This window comes from Mytilus californianus, unplaced genomic scaffold (assembly GCF_021869535.1).
Source record: "Mytilus californianus isolate M0D057914Y unplaced genomic scaffold, xbMytCali1.0.p SCAF_1, whole genome shotgun sequence".
Lineage (NCBI taxonomy): Eukaryota > Metazoa > Mollusca > Bivalvia > Mytilida > Mytilidae > Mytilus > Mytilus californianus.
In genome coordinates this window covers 18,611,359-18,636,167 of record NW_026262581.1, presented here as the reverse complement: position 1 = coordinate 18,636,167, position 24,809 = coordinate 18,611,359, and the positions used below count along the sequence as shown (strand labels likewise).

Sequence of the window (24,809 nt, the reverse complement as noted above, 5' to 3'; positions counted from 1 at the left end):
ATTCCTAGTGAACAAAATCCGTATAGAGTTTACAATAATTTTGATACTTAAATAACATCTATACAAATGTTCTTATAGACAACCAGGAGTCGCCATCAGGTCCTGGTCCAGCTGTAGGAGGAAGTATTAGTGGTGTCATTATAGTCATTACATTAGTTGTTCTTGCTGTTATTATTTACAGGTAAATTTTGTTTCCATGTAAAAGATAATAAATAAAACCTTCAAGTTTCTAACCTAAGACAAAGTGCCTTTATTTTCAACTGTAATCATAACATTTAAAAATCTGTTCTCTTAGTCCAGTCATTGTCGGGTGTAAGTTTAACTTAGATATTCTTACTTTTGTTTTGTTTTGTACCCAGTTTGGTTTTATGTTTTTGTTTAATTCTTTTAATAACTGCTGTGTTTGTTTGCTTTCCTTTAGTTGATAATTTATTTGTGTGGACCTGCAAACAATGTTAAATGTTTACAAATATGAGATGTAGATGTGTCGATTTTTATGCACAAACTTATCTGTTTTTTCTTCGTTGCTGTGTCACTGGTTTCCGCCAATTTTTGCCATGTCACTATATTTTTGTAAACTTTCCTAATTTTGACAAATGACTATCAAAACTCTTTGATTATGATTAACTATTAGGAATAGTTGACTTCATTTCATAATTGTTAGTAAAATTAGTATTTTCAGTAATATGTACAGTTAAATATAACCTAAAACATTGTTCTTGTCTATTGTTGTTATCACGTTTAGCATCTAAACATGGACACGTTTATGAAATTGAAACATAATACATCATTACATGTTATGTTAAGTATTGTGTTGAAACGTTTATGATGGTGTTAAAACATCATTGCACTATGTTTTAATGATGAAAAGTAATAACTTTAGCTAGTAAAACATGTTTAAATGCTAAACGTGTTTAACACAATACATGTTCATGTTTATCGATGTTAAGGATTTGAACGTATACTAAATCATTTAAAGGTCTAAACGAGATACAAAAGTGTTCTAATTTTAAACATGCTCAACACTATTTTTGCAATGTATTTTTTGTTTCTACACTGTTCGTAAGCTTAAGGTTTTTTTTCGGGATTCCATTTTTGTACCCTTTCTTCGCTCAGATAGATTTAAGCTGATCAAGTAGATGTTGCCAGTTTAATTCACACAAGATCACTTGAACATTTGAATCGACCTATAAAAATAAAATTGTTTACGGTATTCGTATGAATGTGATATTGATGATTACAACACATCGCTTACACTAACAGTTCGCAATATTGAAACAAGACGATATTTATGAAAAGTGATTTGAAATGGGTATTTTTCAGCAGTCAACATTTTAAAACCTGCATGCTCATGAATCAATAACTTTTCGATTGGTGATTTGTTTTAGCTTTTTTACTTTACAACGAGTATCATAGAAATAATACAGTATCATTATACAGTTATATTTGATAAAGATTTGTATGACCATATTGATATAGTTGCTTTAATTGTTTTTAGACGGAGGTCAACTTCACAAAATGATAAATATTTAAGTGATAATGAAGCACTTAATAAACAAGCAGAGGGAAACACGTATTTCAGTGAGTAGAAATTTTTTGAATAATATATCGTTGTATTCAAATAGTTGAATTATTTTTTGGACTGTCATGATATATTTAAAAGCATATTTATAATATATGTTCCTCTTCTAACGAATCATCGTTTTATGGCATTTATATGAATCCTTTATTTCCTTTAAAGATGAAACTAGATAAATACGCGCGTATTCAAACATATTCAGTCCTGTAAGATTCAATTGAATTGATTCGAAATAGTTATAGTAGAAATTCACGAAAGTATTATGTATTTCCTATTTTAAGATCATGAGATCATTCAAAATAAGGAGGAAGGATATGCAAATATGAGTTGTGAAACATCTGTCGATGATGTTCAAATATCTTTGCCTGGCACAAAAGCAGGTAAAGTCAGATATAATGAAGAAAATGATCAATTGCCAGAAGAGGAGGAATACAATGAAGGAGATGAAGGAGATTTGTATACTAATATAGCTGCTGAACAAACTAAACACAAAATATCAATATCAGACCTGAAGAAAGTTATAAACGAGAAAAGAAAAGACGAAGGTTTTCATAATGAATACAAGGTAGTTATTTAGTAGAGGATGGATAAGAAGTAGTGGATTCGTAAACAATAATCAACGAGCGAGTTGATTATCTTTTCCAATTTCTTTACTTTTTTTAAAATTGTATAACTTTTCCATTTCGGGTAAAACTACAATCTATTTTAAGTTTTGTTGATATATCACGGGAATCAACTCAAGATAATTTAACTATTTATCAATGTATTGCTTTATCTCGAAAGTGATTGTATCCATACAGTTCACTTTTATATTGAGGCCTCCAACTATTTATAGAAAGTGAAATATCACTTATATGTTAAGTTAACGTAGGTGATCCGTGGATTCTTGTAAAACAAATCTACAGCTACATGAGTTAGAACAATAGACTTTTCTCAAAGAACTGAATAATTTATCGACGTATTTACAAATTGAAAAATCACATAAAACAGGTTCATAAATACTAGGGGCTGAATCCTCGCTTTTAGAGTGTTAGAAATTATAGTTAGGGAGAATATGTACTTGTTGGGGAACTACGAGTAATTATGTATTGATACCAAAAGTCATCTGCTAGCAGAATGGCTACACACTGCATCTCCGTAAGTAGTTTGCAAATAAGCTGGAAATTTTAACGGAAAAGTATTGTGGGGTTAGACATAGTGTGAAAAGTGCATTGCCTGTTTTACAGACCATCTAACGGAGTCCGACTGAAATCAGTTTGGAAAAGATATTCTATTCTGAGTAACCTTCAAGTATTGGTATATTTTCAATGCAACACTTATTGAGAAATATTTTGTTTTTAACAATTACTAAATATTTATGAAAGTTAGCAAATGCTTATATATTATTTTAGTGTTTCAATCTAAATTATTCCAGATTTTTCCAAAAGGGCTTGTTCGTGCACATGAGGAAGGTTCAAAAGAGGAAAACAAACTTAGAAATCGTTTCCTGAAAACTTGGCCATGTATGTATTAGTATTGAGTATTGTTATCTGTACCTAAAGTACATGTAACCATCGGCAATGTACAGTAGAACATGATTTGATCTAGTACTAACATTGCTATAAAATGACAAAAGATGCAGGCATTTTTCGACGTGGTAAAATAAAGATCTGTTTTCGGTTCAGCTGTGAATACTTTTACATATCTTTGCATTTTTTAGGAAATTATCAGAATTATGGCTACTGCATTTTACGCAGTATCGGTTTATGAAACAAAATGCAAGGATAATTGAAAAAGCTCCTCTTGCTATTTGTGTTTGGGAATTATGCTGTCTTCACGTCAAAGTATTATTGTTTATTGTTCTTAATGTACCTTGAGGTATCGTTTTTGTAGTGCATTATTTCAGAGGATGTATATTTTTTATCAAGAAAAGGGAAAGAAGGTAGACAAAAATAAGTGTACAAAAAAAAACCCTATTCGTAATTTATAAAATAGCACTGCTTTAAAATGACAATAAAAAAACTTGATTAAATATGCATGACAAAAGAATCAAATGTCGTTATAAATCTGCATTACTTTACAAAATCAGTTTAAATGAGTTTGAGTTACTCGTTTAAAAACATTAACATAATACATGTCTATATATAATGATTCAAAAGTGTTTTATCAATTTCTTTCAGATGACCATTCACGGATTATCTTGACTGGAAATACCAAGCATGATTATATAAACGCTAGTTATATTGACGTAAGATATACACGTTTATTGTTTTATAGTAACTTGTATTGTATAATACAAATCAAACACTGTGAATACATAAAACGAGACCTTGCCTCTGTTAAAAGTAACACACAATGTTCAAAACTCGTGATATTATATTAGTCACACCAGATACACTCATCGTTGACACCTTTTACGTATAAACATATTTAAATGAGTATGAATAAAACATATTTTATATGGACGATTGTAGTAATACTTAACTCGTTTCCTTTCAGAGTTATGACAAAGAAAGGGCATACATAGCATCACAAGGTTTGTAAAAGTAATTTTTATTTGGCAAATAATTTTTTGTCTAATGTAAGTCAGACCATTCCATTGTAATGAAACTTAAAGTAGAACATTAAAGTCGATAGTAAAATTCATCAACCACAATTCGTTAACCACACCGATAAAAGAATGTTACTTATTGCCATCGCCAGTTGAAAATGCCTGTACCGAGTCAGGAATATGACGGTTGTTTTCCATTCGTTTAATGAGTGTGAGCTTTTTATTTTGCTATTTGATAAGGGACTTCCCGTTTTGAATTTTCCTTGGACTTCGGTATATTTGTTATTTTTCTTTTTGGTTTATTATTATTTATATTTTATTAATATTTTGTTTTAATAATAAAATTGAGAATGGAAATGGGAAATGTGTCAAAGAGACCACAACCCGACCGAAGAGTAGAAAACAACCCAAGGCCACCAATGGGTCTTCAACACAGCTAGAAAATCCCGCACCAGGAGGCGGGCTTCAGCTGTCCCCTTAACAAAAATGTGTACTAATATCTATATCATTAACGGAAAGCTTAATACTAAAATATATGATAAAAGAGATGATTTTTCATTTCCTATCGTTAATTATCCATTTTTAGATGGTGACGTTCCCTTGACACCATCTTACGGTGTTTATATATCTCAACTTGTACGATTCGCTCGTGTATGTAACAATGTTTTAGATTTTAACGAGAGAAATTTATGTATTACTGAAAGGTTATTACACCAGGGTTTTCGATATCACAAACTAGTCAAAACATTTACTAAATTTTATCATCGGTATAAGGACATCATTCGTAAATATAGCTCAACATGAAGACTTCTTATACGTTCAGGTATTTCACATCCAATTTGTTATGGAAATATTCTTTATAAAGCACAAAAATGTCGGTATTCACCTCTGAAGCTAACAAAACCTTTAAATAGACTTATTAAGAAGGGATATAGTTACGATACTGTTGTCAGGTCATTAAAGATTGCATATTTTGGCGTTAATATTGATTCACTTATAGGGTCTTTGCATCGGCACGAAACACATTTTTTTAAAAACCAGTTGTTGGCATGACACGGGTTATGTTCTTCTCATATATGTTATGATGGTATGATACTAAACCCCTAACGGGAAGGATTGTGCCTGATATTCATATGATGAAGACATCATCTTTCAATCAGTTTAATTGAAGTCTGGAGCTGGCATGTCAGTTAACTGCTAGTAGTCTGTTGTTATTTATGTATTATTGTCATTTTGTTTATTTTCTTTGGTTACATCTTCTGACATCAGACTCGGACTTCTCTTGAACTGAATTTTTATGTGCGTATTGTTATGCGTTTACTTTTCTACATTGGCTAGAGGTATAGGGGGAGGGTTGAGATCTCTAGCCTCTAGCCTTTGTCAGTCTTGTATTATTTTTAATTTTAGTTTCTTGTGTACAATTTGGAGTTTAGTATGGCGTTGATTATCACTGAACTAGTATATATATTTGTTTAGGGGCCAGCTGAAGGAAGCCTCCGGGTGCGGGAATTTCTCGCTGCATTGAAGACCTGTTGGTGACCTTCTGCTGTTGTCTGTTCTATGGTCGGGTTGTTGTCTCTTTGACACATTCCCCATTTCCATTCTCAATTTAGTTCAGTGAAAATGGACGTCACACTAAACTCTGAAACTTATAAATAAACTAAAATTAAAAGAACATACAAGACTAACAAAGGCAAGAGGCTTCTGACTTGGGACAGGCGCAAAAACAAACACACAGCAATACGCACAGTAAAACTCAGTTTAAACGAAGTCCGAGTCCGGTGTCAGAATAGGTAACAGAAGAAACTAAGCAAAGTGACAATGATACATAAATTAACAAACGAGTACCAGCAGTTACTGACATGCCAGCTTCAGACCTCAATTAAACTGATTGAAAGATTATGTCTTCATCATATGAAAATCAATCACTTTCACTCCCGTTAGGGGTTTAGTAAAATATATGAGAAGAACATAACCTGTATCATGCCAATAACTGGTTTTAGAATAAATATGTTTATTTCCGATGCAAAGACCTTATTTGTGAATCAATGCAATATTAATTCCAAAATATGTCATCTCTAATGACCTGACAACAGTATCGTAACTATATTCCTTCTGAATAAGTCTGTTTCAAGGTTTGGTTAGCTTTTGAGGTGAGTGACCACATGTTTGTGCTTTTTAAAGAATATTATCATAAAAGATTGGATTTGAAATACCTGAACGTATAAGATGTCTGCATGTTGATTTATATATACGAATGATGTTCTTTTACCGATGATAAAATTTAGTAAATGTTTTGACTAATTTGTGATATCGAAAACCCTGGTGTAATAATTTTTCAGTAAAACAGAGATTTCTTTCGTTAAAATCAAATACGTTGTTACATATACGTGCGAATCGAACAAATTGAGATATTTAAACATCATAAGGGAACGTCACCATCTAAAAATGGATAATTAACAATAGGAAATGAAGACAAATTATCTCTTTAATCGTAAATTTTGGTATTAAGCTTCCCGTTAAAGATATAGATATCAAGATCCAGGAAAAGGCAGTGTTCATTGTTAGTATTAGCTTTTTTTAAAGTCAATTCAGCAGGATAAATCGCTTTAGTGCATACTGACGTCGTCATAATTGAGAGCCAATATATCATCCAAATATCTAAAAGTGTTATTACATTTTTATATCAGACGTTCTTTCAATGGGTCTTTGCTGGTTTTAGTCTAGTACAGATAATCGTATATACTATCATGTCAGTATTTGTATAATATTCTGTTTTGTACTTATAGGTCCTAAAAAGAATACTCTAAGAGATTTCTGGCACATGATCTGGCAGGAGAAAGTTGGCAAAATAGTAATGGTAACGAAACTAGAAGAGGAAAGAAGGGTATATAAGTATTTACTTAATTCTGATTTCAGTTTTATATTTTGATAATGTATCTATCAATTTGCATAGGCCAACCATTTTTGACTTATATAAATATATATATATATAATTAGTCTAAACAACAGCCCAACACTGTTATATATATATATATATATATATATATATATATATATAAGTCTAAATTGAAAACAACGTTCAAACCTATGATTGCGTTGGATAAAAACCGCAATTTTTATACGTGTGCATGCAAAACAAATTTCTTTGTAGAGGGGTCTAAATACAGCACAAACAACATTTTCCAAAAGACCAAAAAAGTGAAAAAGTATATTTTAACAAAACGCATTTGACTAGCAGGTCGAACAACGGATGTTCTTAAACCCTGCTGACTGCCATGGCGATTGCGAAATAAACGGATCACAGATGTAACACAATGGATCTTAATTATATTAATTTAATACCAAACAGAAAACAATAAACTTGCGGAAAAGATGGTATACCGCAAACATGAGGTGTGTATATATATATATATACAAGTCTAAATTGAAAACAACGTTCAAACCTATGATTGCGTTGGATAAAAATCGAAATTTGTATACGTGTGCATGCGCAAAACAAATTTTTCGGTAAAGGGGTCTAAATACAGCACAAACAACATTTTCCAAAAGACCAAAATAGTGGAGAAGTATATTTTAACAAAACGCATTTGACTAGCAGGTCGGACAACAAATGTTCTTAAACCCTGCTGTCTGCCATTGGCGATTGCCAAATAAACGGATCACAAGATGTAACATAATGGATCTGAATTATTGATTTAATACCAAACAGAAAACAATAAACTTACGGAAAAGATGGTATACCGCAAACAAAAGGTGCAAATTTAGTGGACCATATCCGAATTTCGACAATTAATGTCTCTTTAATGATGTTAGGAATCGAAACGGTATTTGGAAGGCCATATAATTTACCTCAATTTAGGATAGACTCTTGAATTTTAAAGAGTCGAAATAGGATGAACGGATCATATAAACCCGAAGGAAAATATAATACAAGCTCAAACGAAAAAATATAAACAAGTCTAAAATGAAAACAACGTTCAAACCTATGATTGCGTTGGATAAAAACCGCAATTTTTATACGTGTGCATGCAAAACAAATTTTTGGTAGAGGGCTCTAAATACAACACAAACATAAAATATATATATTTTTTATCTCTTTAGGAATTATGATTGGCGCAGGGTAAAATGCAATGAGATAGCAACCCAACGAGAAAAAAATTGAGGTCAACATAGGTCCATGGAATAATGATAATCATTTTTTCAAAATTTTTTCGAAAGTTTATACTAATATATTATAAATGATACTGTAACATCAGGTATAAACTATATGTGTTTATTGTATTTGAAGAAAATATCAAGTGGCAACCCAAAACCAGAGGTCGAAGAAATACAAACCACCATATTCAACAGAAAAACGAGGAAAGCCAAATAATACTTCCAAAAATACTACACAAAAAATGAATATAACATGTTAATTTTATTACCAGATCTAGTCATGTGTTTTATAATATTACCTCATTTAGTGCAGAGATTGTATGTTAACAGACAAACACATATACCCAGTTTGTATTGCGTTCGGTGGTTGTGAGCATGTATCTCTATGTTTATACATTTACGTTGATCTAAAGTCATCTAGCGATGTTGTCATTAGCATTAACTAACGTAGTCATCACGGTGCGACAACGTTTGATTATTTGTTGGGTCATCACTCTACATATAGTACTGACATTCAGACAGATTGTACATATTAGATAAGAGTAAATGATGGATAATGAATCTGTTAAGTGCGTCTGTCTGAAGGCATAGGTTTACGTACATGTATGAGAAGATTACATGTATTACGACATATACAATAAATGGGTCATAATACATATCATAGATATTTTCATGTGTCGTTTACCTTGGAATTTCAAAATTTCAGAAAAAATGTGAACAATACTGGCCTCAAAACGTCAACAGGGCAATGCTTGTAGACAATTATAAACTAACAATGAGAGAAGAGATCCAGTACACAGTTTATGTGTATAGACTGATTATACTACACAATAAAACGGTAACTCAATATATATATTAAGACCTGTTAACTTCAAAATAGTGTTAGTGTAAATGAAGAATGTCTTTTCATTCCAACTTCAAAAGCCAGTAAAGATTTACTGTACAGAGTATATCAAACGAATTGTACAAATCCATGATTTAATTCAACGTTTAATATGAATTGCCAAATAATAATAGCAGATATTGAGTAAAATTGATTACGGTTAAATTTCGGTGAGGAGATTAGGCGCTCGATAATATTATGCATATTTTTCTGATAACAGTAACCATTCTTGAGCAGTTTATGTGATAGTAAACGTATCCTCTTATGAAGGTACCTATAATCGCGAAAACTATATTGAAGGCAAAGATAACCTCACATTGATCTGTTTTGTTTCCTGTGTCCTAGAAGACGACAAAATACTTGTTAATATAAATGCTTTTAGATTAGAAATTCAAATAATGAAATGCAACAATAAAATACTTCAAATTGACTTTGTATAGTAATATCTTTACGAGCACTATTTTAGTAAAGTTCCGAAGAAGTAACCATTCGTACATTATATTATGAGTATGACTGATGCATTAATACAAATGAAATGTAAAAATCACTTCATATGATAACAAACCGATAAATAAATTGCTGCTTTAGTTTGAATATAAAAGTAAATCACATTCAATAGAAAATAAATATTGAATTATGTATAAAGTACCCAATATTGTACATGTTGTATTACACAAAACTTCTTGAGATAATGTAATTCTTTGTATTCAAAGAATCAACAGGAACGGACAGTTCGGCAATTCCATTTTACACAGTGGCCGGATCATGGTGTTCCAGATAGCATTAAACTAGTAAAATTTTACAGAAAAGTTAGAAGTGAAAAATGTGATAAGAGTGGACCAACGGTGGTGCACTGCAGGTGCGTGTTTTCTACTAACATAATGTAATGTTGTGCACGTGATTAACATTATTACAACTCATACCTAATGTAATAATACATTAAATCTGAGAGTATATGGTAATTTCTTGAATAAACAGTATGGAGCTATTGGTCTAAATGATCTCAGCGAAAACATATTTTTGATAAAAATTTGTCATTTATGAATACCAATATAAAAAAGTAAGAAGTATACACAGCCAAGTAATAAAAAATCGAATCGGAGATATGAGCGGTTGTCTTATTTGTATATACATACTTGTGCATTTGCCTTAATTAAAATACTATGATTCAAAATTGTATTTACATGCTGAGAGGCAGACGAATATGTATATGAAAAACTTACATATACTTAGTAATTATTGGATATAAATTGTATATTTGAAAATATAGAAATTTACAAAAAAAAAATGTGGATGAATAAAAATGATTAGAAAAAAAAAACATTACCATTGGCATGACGCGATTTAAATTCATGTGTATTATAGAGCAAGGCAGTAAAATATTATTGAGAAAATACGCGTTATATTGTACATCATCTTGTCCAAATAGTTAAGTCTATATGCCTCTCGTATGTCCTTTCGATTTTTCCATTCTGTATCCTTCAGATCATTCCCACATCATCTCATTTAAAACGTATATCAAATGGAGATTAAGGTATTACTGATGTACTTTCAGGACGTTTTATGGATTTAAAAAAATGTTGAGAATTGTTTCTCAAGCAATTGAAATAAAGATTCTCTTTGCAACAAGTCTGTTTAAAAAACATATATTGAAAACATCAGATTAAACTTGCATATCCTAAGGCTTCCAAAAGTCAAAAGATGTATGCTATTTTCTTGACTATCATAATTTACATCTAATATATATGTTTTAGTGCTGGTGTGGGAAGAACAGGTACATTCATAGCTGTGGATGCCCTTTATGAGCATGGTAAGAAGGTTGGTCACGTTGATATTATGGAGTATGTTCACATGATGCGGAAAGACAGAATGAATATGATTCAAACGCATGTATGTTACATTTTAACAGTACAACTATTAAGTAAATTTATTATTATACCAGTGCACAGTAAACGTTTGAACCATACCAACTGTCAATTCAAAGTCAATGGTAACTTAATTAATTACTTAATGTTGATAGCGCCCACTTTTATATAGTAATTGTTTATACGTGTAGATTCATCCCTGGAGTAAACGGTTTCAATATTTTGAACTACGTTTATATGTTTGTGCGTCCATTACTGGGAAATTAATATCATATCTATAATGTATATTTATATATAAAGTGAATATGGTTTCTGCAGTGTACAAACAATTTTGTTTTGGTTTGTAAAAATGTTAAAACGTTTATAAATAAATAAATATCATATTTTTCGAATTTTTCACACTTTTACAGCATCTTTTTCATTTTGTAGGAACAATATGAGATCGTTTTTGAAGCACTTCTGGAATTGTTCACTGTTCCTGATACGTCGATTCAAAAGAATGATTTCTGTGGATATATTGAGAAGCAACAAAACAAAACATTACCAAAAAACCAAACAATGTACAGTGAAGAGTTTCAGGTACCAAATATATTTTTCCCGATGTGTTCTACACAGAAAGGATGATAACATTATAATAAAAATTCAGATTGTAATATAAGAATATTTGTACCAAAACCTTCGCTTAAAATGTACCACTTTCTTTTGCACGTTTTTGTTGTTATTCAACACTGGACAGAAAAAACCCAACCTACAATGGTATTCAGAAGAACGTTAAACTTCATTATTTTTATTGCTGAAATAAGGTTTTAACAAAATAAAGTTTTGACATATTTACTTCGTGTCCATAACAAAAATTAAAGGAGCTTTAAATATGTGTCTAACTGCATTCCTTCTGCTACTTGTCCGCTATGATCTAATGGCAAGAAAAACAAACCAGATATATATCATGCCAAACTAAAAACCAATCTTGTTAATAGAATCAAGTGTTCTTAGAACTAGATGGTGTGCATTTTAATAAACTAGTTATATATTGTGTATCCCGTCCCATTGTATATAGTGTTGCTAATGCTTTGTGGTTTGGTTGTTGTAAGTTTTGCTTTTCATTTCAATATTTTTCAAAGTAATGTCAAAACGCAAGAACATAGAGCATTGTAATATCATTGGATTTCTACATATTGCTTTTGTTTTCCGTTTGGAAGAAAATGACAACAGTCCAGTTCAGTTGATTTAAAGTGTGTGGGTCAAACAATCATTGAACTTGATTTGGCAGAAGATTTTGGGTAAAAAAATAAACCAAAAGTTAGTTATAATGAAGTTATTAGTTTCACCGTCCAAAACAGATGAATAAGGGAGAACAATTTGGAGGAAAGTTGCCTTCTCAGAAGCATTCATCGCTGCCCGTCACCTCGTAATTTTCAATTTTCAAAAATCAGTAATACATCCTCAGGTAATGTACTTCATATAAAATTCACTGCCAGTCCTGTTTTATTTCTTACTGTTGGGCTGTAGTGGCTCGAATCCACATAGTCGTGGAACTTTTAGGAGGTTGTTTATTTTATTTACAAGTAAAATACGCGAGTGCACTGCCTGATATGAATGTAGTTTGTGTTGCCTATGCAAAATGTCATACAGTAAATTGCAATATTATTAAATTTACTAAGATACAACCATTTAGACTCTTTTCTTGCATATTTGGATGAATCACAATCTTGTTTGAATGACAGTAACCTTACTTCTGGCGAAAATCGATGCCACATTAGTGACATGTAGATGCTCAAATATCTGGGTTTTTTTTTTCTTGTTTGGTTTTAGGTTTAAAGTAAACTTACTTGCAATAGCCCAACAGCTTCTTATTTTTACATTGAATTCTAATTTTACCACTTTAGAGATTGCGAACATTGCGGCCATCATATTCTTCTAATAAGTTTACTGGTGCTAAAAGTAAAGAAAACCAATTAAAGAATTCTACAACTGTTCTCGCACGTAAGTAATTTTCAGTTTAAATTACATATTTCCATGAATGATTGATTCTCAAAGAGTGTGTAGTCGCAAACATAAAGTAATATGATATCGCAAAAACCAAATAAGCATTAATTACATTTCGTTATCAAAAAGGTCAGTAATGTGATGTTATCATGATCTACAAACATTACTATCTAACCAAATAACACCATTTATGAAAGAAATCACTTGATAATATGGACATCTGGTACATTGTATGCCTAAAATATGTATCATATTTTGTAACAAATAAAGTTTCATAATACAAAAAGACAAACGCAGACTATGAGTATTACACTCTGATATCTTACTTTAATAACGACGGGAATTAGGAAAATGTGAGTCGGAATAAAAGGATACAAAGAACAGAAACCGTAATCAAAGAAATGCGTACCAACATTTTGCTACACACCTAGAAATTCCCGGGCAGGTTTGATCGATTTGAAAACAGCTACTGCATGTACCAAATTACATCTGCCGAAAATAATGTTTAAAAACATAGAAATAAAGATTGAACATCCTGCATTATTTCATCTTAAATGAAAAGCAAAATAGATCATGCAAAAATTATCAAAAAAAAATCCTGATCTGTAATACGATGTTATTTCATGCGCTTTCGATTATCATCTATATTTATCGATATATATACATTTAAACTTCTGGATTCTAGGTAACTTCTTGTTGTTCCTAATTGACATTGTCAACACACTTTAAATATATGTCGAATATCAGTATGATAAAATATCAGTGACCTTCAAAAAAATCAAAACCAACCAATTTTATATTAGAAATGCTTCAACAATGCTTTCAAATCTGTTAGCGAATGTGACAAACTTTGTAAATCTGTGAGCGAATGAAAAACATTCACTCATGTCACTTGTGATGCAACAAATGCAAACAATTATTAAAATTGTGCTATTTGCAAATTATTTATTGCAGATGACCAATATAGACCTTACTTAATGTCTTACGGTAAAAACAGAAGTGACTACATCAATGCCGTGATAATTCCAGTGAGTAAATAGTTTTTTTCGAACAATTGAAAATCACTTTTGTGTTATTTCAAGTATCCTTAGGTACAGTTGTCTATTCAAAATTCAAAGAACACCACAAGTAGACCGAATACAGAGGTTTATATGTTAAACTTAGTACTGCCTACCCGGCTTTATGTTTCATCATGCATAAAGTACATGGTGATATACTAGTAGTCAATTGATCTTTCTTTTAATTATTTGAAAGCGGGAAAAGTAGTTTGTATTTATTTTTTAATTATTTGCAAGCGGAAAAAGTAGTTTGTATTTATTTCTAATGACATAGAGCAACTGTAACTTGCGAAATACCGGTGTTTTATTTAAGATGTTCATAATTCGTCTTCTAATAAAATATTTTTAATGGAAGAAAATGACATACACTCCATCATATAATTCACTTAATTGAAATAGTTATCCTGTAAACTATTGCATTTTCTAAGTAATAATATAGACATTTGTTACTTTAATTATTCTTCCCTTAGTTTATTTATTTTGTATTTACATTGTATCATAGATCAAATTTATTTGTTCATTGTATGTTCACTGGTGTTAATATGTCTTCTGATTGAGTTAAGCCATTTCAATTGATATTTTATAGTGTGTCTTTCTATGTTGTGATGTTACACTATTGTTTCAGATAAGCGTGAAGGTTTGGTACCATTAAAACGTTTAAACCCGCTGCAATTGCTGGCACCTGTCCTAAGTCAGGAATCTGAGGTTCAGTAGCTGTCGTTTGTTGATGTGGTTCATAAGTATTTCTCGTTTCTCGTTTTTTTATATAGATTAGACCGTTGGTTTTCCCGTTTGAATGGTTTTACACTAGTAATTTTTGGGGCCCTTTATAGATTGCTGTTCGGTGCTAGCCAAGGCTCCGTGTTGAAGAGACCTTACTTTGACCTATAATGGTTTACTTTTATAAATTTTGACTTGGATGGAGAGGTGTCTCATTGCCACTCATACAACATCTTCTTATATCTATTTGTTCGTACTATATGTCAAATGTTCAATTTTCAATCTCTTTATAAATGTTCATATACATAACTTTGAAAAACATATGATAAGGTATAATATTATGTTAAAAATTTAATAAATGGAGAATGTGTCTATGGGACACAGATGATGTCCCCGTTTGCATATAACGTTTAAAAGGGACATACCTCAAAAATAATAAAATTGACGCCACCCAAATCCAAATTTGATCTGAGTTTTGTGGTAATAAGTCTTGTGCATAGGTTGCATAACATTTGGTTGAAGCAAACTTAAGTTAGAGAACGGAAAGGAAAAATTCAACAATTTTTCCATTCGTAAAGGGGCATATCTCTAGAACAGTAAATGTGACGCCACCCAAATTCAAACTTGATCTGTGTATTGTAGTTATACGCATTGTGTATAAGTTTAATAACATTTGGTTGCGACAAACTTAAGTTAGAGAACGGAAACCAATTTCGGGACGTACGGACGGATGAACAGACGGACTAGGATAACACCTAATGCCCCCTCCGCTGCGGGTCGGGCATAAAGAACTGTGTTAATTTTTCATTTTCATTTCTTATTGCTTACCACAGTGCTATTCGGTAGATAGTAAAATGTTTGTTACACAGTGCCCACTTGTAGAAACTGTAATTGATTTTTGGACGATGATGTATGATCACAGTTCCAGAATTATTGTTTTGTTGGATCCCGGAAATAAGGTAAGAATTCGTCCTTTTACTTCAAAGTACATCAGGTAACTAGTAAATAGTAATTTTTAGATACTAACACTGGACACTTTTAATTTGCAAAACACTCATTTGCAAATCCGCCGCCGCCTCTCCTTAGAGCTACAGTGTCGTGTATATAACCAAAATGTGCGGAATTACATGGGTTTCAATAAATTCATTGCTTTTCTGCTGTTATTATAATTTATTTTTTGTAATTTGATTTAGAAAAACATGGGATTTTCAATATCCCATGGGATAAGGCAAATCCCATGGGATTTAACATTATCCCATGGGATATTTTTTGGTCCCATGGGATAATTGTAGTCCCATGGGATATTTGTTGGTAGTAAATTGTTTTAAGATGAATCTTTTTAGTTGAATATCTTTTTTTCCTTGGAAATGTTAATGCAATTATATTGTTCTATAACTGTTCAAAACTAAACTTTTAAACAACAAAGCAGATAATGTAAGTATCAATATATGTTTATTTATGAATTCTAGAATACTTTTTTGAAACACAATTTTTTCCCATTTGGAATCAATGAAAACTCTATTATTAAGCTTAACATACTAGTAGCTTTTTACATAAATCTAATTTTTTTTTCAGGATATCCCTCCACCCAAAAAATTAATAGTTTCTTATCATCCAGCATTGTGTGATCGTAATGTATAGTCCACTTTTTGGCCATTCAGCACAGAACATTGTCATTATTGTGGTTTTAATATCTTTAGATATTTAATAGAACTTCGATTCATTGACTGAGTGATGAAAATAATAACTGATCTGACTTTTGTCTTTGAATTTATTCTGGTCTTGTTTCTGTGTTTTCTCCTTTTATTCTAAGTGATGAATTTCAATCCTTCTGAAAAAGAACCAATAAAAATCAGAAGTTATAGATTATAATAAATTGTTTGCATACATGTAGCAATAACATATGATTTTCAATAAAAATAGCTATGGTGCATTGCGGTATGGATTTTACTGATTGTTGAAGGTTGTCCAGTGTCATCAGTTGCTAATCTCCTACATCCTTTGGTCTCTGGTGGAGAGTTGTCAAATTAGCAATATACCACATCTTCCTATTCTAATATTATATAACAATCAATTTATGTATTCTTCTTTATAACATTTGGGTTTTTTCCCCAGTTGTATATATATATATATATATATATATATATATATCGATGTTAAAACTTTAGGCAATTACAATAACATTCCATTTTTCACAAGAATTTGCAATATATTATACAAAACGCCAACAATAGAAACAGCACTTCTTTAAGCTTCTAAAGTTCTGAAAGAGTTCCACTTGTGTTTTATTTCAATGAGAAAATACCTTGAACTCTTTTGACATGTTGGAAATTATAACATTGATACAAAAAAATATATTGTTTTTTTGTGTTGTTCGGTTGCTGTCTCATTTTTATATATGGTTATACATGTACAAATATCCTAAATCTTCTTTTTGTTAATACTTAATTATTAATAGTAAAAATGAGATATTTTTTATTTTGATAATCTCAAAACATTATTATTTTATCAAATAACTTATTTCCAAGTTCACAAAACACCAATGTGTCAGATATTAATTTTAAGACATGTATAAACATGATCAACAAGCAGTTGACAGGATGTCATGCAAAAATCTCACTTATATTAAACTTTCACAAAAACTCCATACTCAGCGAGTACTATTAAAGTTCTTAGTACAGGACACCATGCCTGGCAAACACTAGCATGTGTCAATGTCTAGTCAATCATGTAATCAGGCTCAAAATCTTAGTTTAGCACTGAATTTAAAAGTTCACCACATAATGAACATGTGTATGAAATTCAACTTCATGGTAAGCTATGTACCTTAACCTAAACATTTAACCTAAGAATGTACTATAATTTCACATTATGACATTTCTATGTTCAGTGATCCATTAAATCAGGGTAAAAACAGTAAATGTGGTGTATAATGTATAAACAAGAGTGCACACGCTGAAATGTTGCGCATTCTTTACTAATCATTGATATCATGTTGATAGTCCTAAATATAAAGCTTTACTACAACTATCACATAAACTCAACATGATCCAAGAAAATGAATTCAAGGTCATATAAACCCGACAAGAAATACATGTACACCTTACAATCATTCAATATACTAAATACAGTTGACCTATTGCTTATAGTTTCTAAGAAGCAGACTTAACTAAGAAAACTAAACATTGACCAATGAAACATGGAAATGAGGTGAAGGTCAGATGAATCATGCCAGGCAAACATGTACAGCTTACAATCCTTCCATACAACACATATAGTTGACCTATTGCTTATAGATTAAGAAAAACAGACCAAAACATAAAAACTTAACACTAAGTAATGAACCGTGAAAATGAGGTCAAGGTCAAATAAAACCTGGGAGACTGACATGTTCATCATAAAATGTTTCCATACACCAAATATAGTTGACCTATTGCATTTAGTATTAGAAAAAAAGACCAAAACTCAAAAATTTAACATTGACTACTGAACCATGAAAATGAGGTGAAGGTCAGATGACACCTGCCAGCTAGACATGTACACCTTACAATCATTCCATACACCAAATATAGTAGACCTATTGCATACAGTATAAGGAAAACAGACCAAAACACAAAAAACTTAACTATAACCACTGAACCATGAAAATGAGGTCAAGGTCAGATGACACCTGCCAGTTGGTCATGTACACCTTACAGTCCTTCCATACACCGAATATACTAGACCTATTGCTTATAGTATCTGAGATATGGACTTGACCACCAAAACTTAACCTAAAATATAAAAAAGAAGATGTGGTATGATTGCCAATGAGACAACTCTTCACAAGAGACCAAATGACACAGAAATTAACAACTATAGGTCACTGTATGGCCTTCAACAATGAGCAAAGCCCAAACCGCACAGTCAGCTATAAAAGGCCCAGAAATGACAATGTAAAACAATTCAAACGAGAAAACTAACGGCAAAAAATGAACGAAAAACAAATATGTAACACATAAACAAACGACAACCACTGAGTTACAGGCTCCTGACTTGGGACAGGCACATACATACAGAATGTGGCGGGGTTAAACATGTTAGTGGGATCCCAACCCTCCCCCTAACCTGGGACAGTGGTGTAACAGTACAACATAAGAACGAACTATAAAAATCAGTCAAAAGAGGCTTTAAACTCATCAGATAGATAAAAATACAAATACTACAAATACAAGTGGACGTGGCCGGGTACTTGTACATCCAAACAACAAAAAGACACTTACAGATCTGAGAGTTCTCGCAGTTACTGACAGCTAGTTCAAAGCCACTAACAACTAATAAAAAAAATCATGCATCTAAGACTAAGTTCTTGTTCACTGATCCATGAAATGAGGTCTAGGTCAAGTGAAAACTCTCTGACGAGCATGAGGACCTTGCAAGGTACGAACATACCAAATTTAGTTATCCTATTACTCATAATAAGAGAGAAATTAACATTACAAAAAATCTGAACTTTTTTTTCAAGTAGTCACTGAACCATGAAAATGAGGTCATGGACAATGGACATGTGACAGACAGAATTCGTATCATGAGGCATCTATATACAAAGTATGAAGCATCCAGGTCTTCCACCTTCTAAAATATAAAGCTTTTAGGAAGTTAGCTAACGCCACCGCCATAGCCGCAGCGGGATCACTATCCCTATGTCGAGCTTTCTGCGACAAAAGTCGCAGGCTCGACAAAAATACATGAACATTTTAAAGTACATGTACTAAATTTTGAGTATATACATGTAAAACCACAAGTTACTAACTGAAGTTCATGGTGAACTGTAACCAAAAACTTTAAGTGAATACAATTTAGAGAAAGACAGATGAATGCGCAAACACTATCAAAACAGAGCATAAAACTTACCGAACAAGATGTTTTACATTTATTCTTCAGAAGCAGGAAAATTGAAGTGTTTCTTTTCTTTCTCTGCCCTCCATGGTATAAACTTCAAATTCATTCATGCAAATATATGAAAATCTGCAAAAGTAGGACCTTGTATCTCAGCTTATCCACATTTTGACTTTTGAACTGCATTGTTCTTTTCATCTTGCTGGCAACCTAAACATAAAAAAAAATGATAAACACATAATTCTGGATTAACTTCTTGTTTTATTTTTGTTGGTACAAACAAATTTTTCCAACTTTAAACGAAAACATCTTCACAAAAAAGGACGACATACACAAATGACATACTAACCTCCAAAATATTTAAACAAACCAAAATTATAATTGATTAAGATCTTGTCATAAATGTATAGCATGGATACCTCTTATTTTTGAAGACCTAGGTCTATTGCATACTTATATTCCTTTGTACAAGAGTATGCATATTAATATTAAAGATTGATTCTGTCAGAATCTGAGGACTTTAAAATCAAAATTCATTATCCCCTGAATTCATTACACTATACAATGCCATACATGCCATAAGGCTACTCCAAGTTGTATGCCAATCTTTAACATGTTTAATTAGCATGATTAATTTAAGTTTCATAACTCCATGTGTACACTTTGAGAATCTTACAATACTTTTTATTCTGATTTTCAGAACTTATTGTGAGGTTTTTATTAATGCGACTGAGAGCTGTATTGCATTCTTTTATCTGATACATATTTATGAGCTGAAGACCACCTCGGGGTGCGTGATTTTCTCACCGCGTTGAAGACCAGTTAGTGGCCTTCGGCTGTTGTCTGCTCTTTGGTTGGGTTGTTGTCTCTTTGACATATTCCCCATTTCCGTTTTCAATTTTATGTATGCAGATTTTTCTTAAATCACAATAATCAATCTCACATTTTTGTCCATTATTCAAAATTAGCAAAAATAAATGCACACAAAAATTAACATTGTTAAAGCTTTTTTTTAAATTCAAAACAGTTGCCCAAAACCATTAAATTCCTTTTTTGATTTATTTTATATTATTCAAAGCCTTTTATAGCTAGATAGATGGTATGGCTTTTGCTCATTGTTGCATTCATATCATTACCTATACCTAACTTGTCATGCTTGTGCATCCTTTGGTCTCTGGTGGGGATAGGCCTACGGAAGAAGGTTCAACTTGGAATTTGCCGGATAATGAGTATTTATCCAAAAATGTAGAAGAAAGGTATTCATAACCAAAACCAAAATTATGTTGAAATTAAAGATGTTAATTGTCTGTAACATGTTATTTCATTTTGATTTGTGAGGTACTGGTGACCTGACAAAATTTATAAACATGAACTTTTGACCTATAGGAGTTACCCTACTGGAGTTTGGATCTAGGTCCGTTCGCCCTGATTCACATTCAACCTTAATTACTTGTTTAATTTTGCTCATTTAAATTGTATTGCTACTACCAGATAATTTACATTATTTTCCTTTGATTTGCACTATAGAATACAGGTATAAAATTTTTAATGTAGTACAACTGAAGACAATTTTACAGTGGCGGATCCAGAAATTTTCACAAGTGACTGCCTAAGAGGGGCCGGCTCCTGTCATGCTTCAGTGATTCCCTAATCAACCAATTTTTTTCAAGAAAAGTGGGGCCGAACTCCTGAATCCCCCCCCCCCCCACTTAATCCGCCTCTGCTTTATAAAAAACAATTGAAAACCATTATTAACTGCATGTATTTATCTTTCTTGAGTTTTTCTCATTTGGCGGATACAGAACTTTTCATAAGGGAGGGCCGGCTCCAGTCATGCTTTAGTGATTCCCTATATAATCAACCAGATTTTTCCAAAGAAAGGGGAATTCACAGCATGCCGGTGCCCGTGTTCAAAGTGGTGGTTTTTCAATCACCACCCTCGTTGTATTGCGGAATAACGATTTAGGCAAATTGAGAAAAACATCATGTCTGTGGTTGATAATAGTGTGTTTGCATTAACTTTCTATACCTTCTTATTTAATATTTTTCCAATTTTGAGTACTGACGGCAAGTGTTGTAACGTATAGTGTACCAATGTCTTGAGACCAATGTGCTATTTACAAGTGCGATCGGGGAATGCAGGGGAAAGAAACTTATCAATTATGTTTATTCTTAAGACAAAAATGAGCCGACGTAAAATGAACCGTGTCGAGGAGGTTACTGACACGAAATAGGCATTAACCTATGTGTATATATGTCTCTGTAATTATAGGGTCATCTCTCGAGAACATTAACTACTACATCGATAATTTACTCAGCAGTCAGTATCCCGAAGAAAAAAAAACGTATGGATGCAAAACGCTTAGTGGTTTCGGCTGACTACTAATACGTGCACTTTGTCTCAAAATATCCCGGCAGCGTTAAAGATGAAGTCAGGATCTTGGGGGTGGGGTCTTCTTTTTCTGTGTTCTTAATTTTTTTTTAGCTATATTTCTACAAACTTACACTTTTTGCTCATTACTCTCTTTCCTCATATTTTAGCATTTCATTATTCTTTAATCTTTATTGTTTGCCCGTTATTCTCTATTCTGTTAACCCCCATCCATACCCTCTTATGTGGACTTAAGCTTTCGGTAGTTTATTTTATCCTATTTCTGTCTATGTGAATGTAAATACATTTTTATCACAATTTAAAACAAAAACTTACTAAATATTTTTTTATGAAGTCCTCACCAGTTGTGGATCCAAAAAATGTCATAAGGAGGCACTAACTGTCATGCATAAAGAGGGGACCCGCTTCAGTGATTCTCTAAATAATCAAATCCAATAAAGGGACGGGCCCCCATGCCCTCACCTTAACCCACCTCTACCCCCTTTCCACTTCGTATCCTTGAATTCAGATTCAAGACCTCTCTGACTAAAGTTAGTAAGTAAGTCACATTTGCTTATATCAGGTTTTTGAATTGAACTGGCGGAAAGTTGTTTCATTACCAATCATACCACATCTCCTTATTTTTATATATACGAAAACTTTATTCATATTTTTTGGTGTATTGATGAATGTGTAAAGATGCAGCAATTGTGTAGATACATTTTAAAATACAGCACAAGAGATGCAGATTATATAAAACTTATAAGTCGAAGACATACTGACAACGCCATGGCAAAATCTTAAAAACGACCAAATGACGTACAACAGTCTATAAAACTTTACTATAGAATACAAAACGCAAACATTTAAAACACATAAGAAGCACCCAGACAGTCCAATAGAAATTAAAAGAATAAATAATTTGTAAAGATTTTCAACTCGGCCTACAGCTATATTTTCCTATCATCTAACTGTAAACATAGGTTCTGGTTCTATGTGATAAGTCATTCTTTCATGCAGACCCAGTTTCATTGATACCTTGAATCTAAAGTGGTTTTATGCATATCAGCCCAGATAATGTGTGTAATTTTATTAAACAATTCAACAATACACATTCTAAACAGGTTAAATTCAATTTACAAATTTACAAATTCAGATCTACTGGCATTCAACACCCAATTACTTACTTGCTGTATATTGCTAACTTTGATTGTATATTGTCAATCCCTCCACATCGTGAATACGCCATGCGAGGTGTTGGCTATGTTTGATACAGAGTGGCGGCTTCGAAGCGAAGAAAAAAATCCAGGTAAATGAAAGTGTAAAATTTTGTTGTTGAAAATTTTAAGCACTAAATTCCTTAATTTGTACTTAACTCCGTTCTACGGGTAACATGGTTGTTTGATATGAAAATAGGATAAAAAGCATCCGGAAAAATTATCACATTATAAGTATTCGTAAATGGATATGAAAAAACTAAACAAGGAATAAGTATTGGTAAACGGACAGAAAGTCGCAGTACAAAAGTTTAAATTAATTATTTTACAATTGTTTAAATATATGAGAGAAAGTTCTTGGCGAATTGACTTTATTTATAGATGGTATTTAGTTGAGGAAATGATTAATTCGCCTTCAAATAGTTTTTTTTTTTATTATCGATAACTTATAAAAAGGAGACATTTTTGACAGCATGAAGCCAGTTAATTACCAAACCACTTTTGCAGATTGTTTTCTTAACAATCATTGTTCAATAATAATATTCAAAAATAAATTTTGTTTACAAGTCCGTTTCCTTTTAAAAATGTTTCAGAAAATACTGAAACGTTTTTAAAATTAAGTTTATTCAAAGAAAAAAATATCCCAAAACTAAATCGTGACTTTTAGACGAAAGTAGACAAACCCTATTTAAACGGGTTTTTCTTTTATCTCCAAGGACGCCACATTTTACAACGAATAAGATCTATATTTTTTAATGTTTTCAAATGAAATAACTTGAATTGAAAATTTCCCGACTTTGTGAAGATTTCTTATATTTCTAAATGGCTTCAATTATTACATACAAAACGAAAAATTTATTTAACGTTTTTTTGTAAAAACAATATTCATGTATTATTATAATTTTTCAAAGGAAACGTGTTTTTTTTTGTTTTTTTTGTTTGCAAAGTTAACTTGTATGTGTTTATAACCATCACCAATCAGTCCTAATTATTAAAGATCAAACGACCTAATCAAAATCAGAGACAGATAATACAGTATATGTATTATATGTCTCTGTCAAAATGATGATTGGTATTGAATATGATCATCGGTCATGCATGACGTATCCAAAATAACTTCTTTAATGTTGGTTTGATTTTATCAAAACCAAAATTATAAGATCAAAAATTAAATTATCTATCGAATGTATACCTTCAACGCTCACTAAAACATATATACATGTCCTGAGTTACTTTTTATGTCCTGTCTGCACTCAGGAGTCCTGAGCAGTTTTTAGACGTACCGTTAATTTATAGGCATATATTTGAAGCTGTTTTTAATTATGTACATTATCTATAGGTATACATGTATCAGACAAAAAGACTTTCCAATGAACTTAGTTCTAGTTATCTTAGGTCCTAGTCACAGGCACTTGTCTCAGAATTTTTTTTTCCTATATACTTTTAATGTTATATTAAGGTATATAGGAAACAAAATTCTGAGACGAGTGCCTGTGGTCCTAGTGTGAAATAAATCCACTGGGAATTGGCCTTTTTAAACACATCTATATACACGTTTTCTCAA

General features: G+C 31.8%; 2 protein-coding genes and 1 long non-coding RNA gene across 4 annotated transcripts in view; 2 read left to right on the top strand and 1 right to left on the bottom strand.

Moving 5' to 3' along the window:
- The window catches only part of LOC127700015 (receptor-type tyrosine-protein phosphatase alpha-like), a 581,206-nt gene that overhangs the window by 86,340 nt on the left and 470,057 nt on the right, over positions 1-24,809 (top strand). The window contains exons 13-19 of the mRNA XM_052203454.1: positions 79-181; positions 1,499-1,581; positions 1,861-2,144; positions 2,994-3,081; positions 3,739-3,806; positions 4,058-4,094; positions 6,899-6,996. Of these exons, the coding sequence (XP_052059414.1) occupies positions 79-181; positions 1,499-1,581; positions 1,861-2,144; positions 2,994-3,081; positions 3,739-3,806; positions 4,058-4,094; positions 6,899-6,996 (761 nt within the window). The remainder of the gene's footprint in view (positions 1-78; positions 182-1,498; positions 1,582-1,860; positions 2,145-2,993; positions 3,082-3,738; positions 3,807-4,057; positions 4,095-6,898; positions 6,997-24,809) is intronic.
- LOC127700008 (receptor-type tyrosine-protein phosphatase mu-like) overlaps positions 1-24,809 on the top strand; it is a 293,046-nt gene that overhangs the window by 242,581 nt on the left and 25,656 nt on the right. Inside the window, exons 20-26 of one of the 2 annotated variants that reach the window (XM_052203443.1) lie at positions 8,974-9,105; positions 9,864-10,009; positions 10,905-11,040; positions 11,445-11,594; positions 12,902-12,998; positions 13,956-14,029; positions 15,613-15,738. In XM_052203443.1, the coding sequence (XP_052059403.1) occupies positions 8,974-9,105; positions 9,864-10,009; positions 10,905-11,040; positions 11,445-11,594; positions 12,902-12,998; positions 13,956-14,029; positions 15,613-15,738 (861 nt within the window). The remainder of the gene's footprint in view (positions 1-8,973; positions 9,106-9,863; positions 10,010-10,904; positions 11,041-11,444; positions 11,595-12,901; positions 12,999-13,955; positions 14,030-15,612; positions 15,739-24,809) is intronic. The other variant, XM_052203437.1, reaches the window with a different exon arrangement.
- Positions 16,213-21,840, bottom strand: LOC127700511 (uncharacterized). Its single transcript, XR_007981613.1, has 3 exons — positions 21,687-21,840; positions 19,673-19,867; positions 16,213-16,610 (listed from the first exon to the last, which is right to left on the bottom strand). It is a non-coding gene; the product is annotated as an uncharacterized LOC127700511 (long non-coding RNA).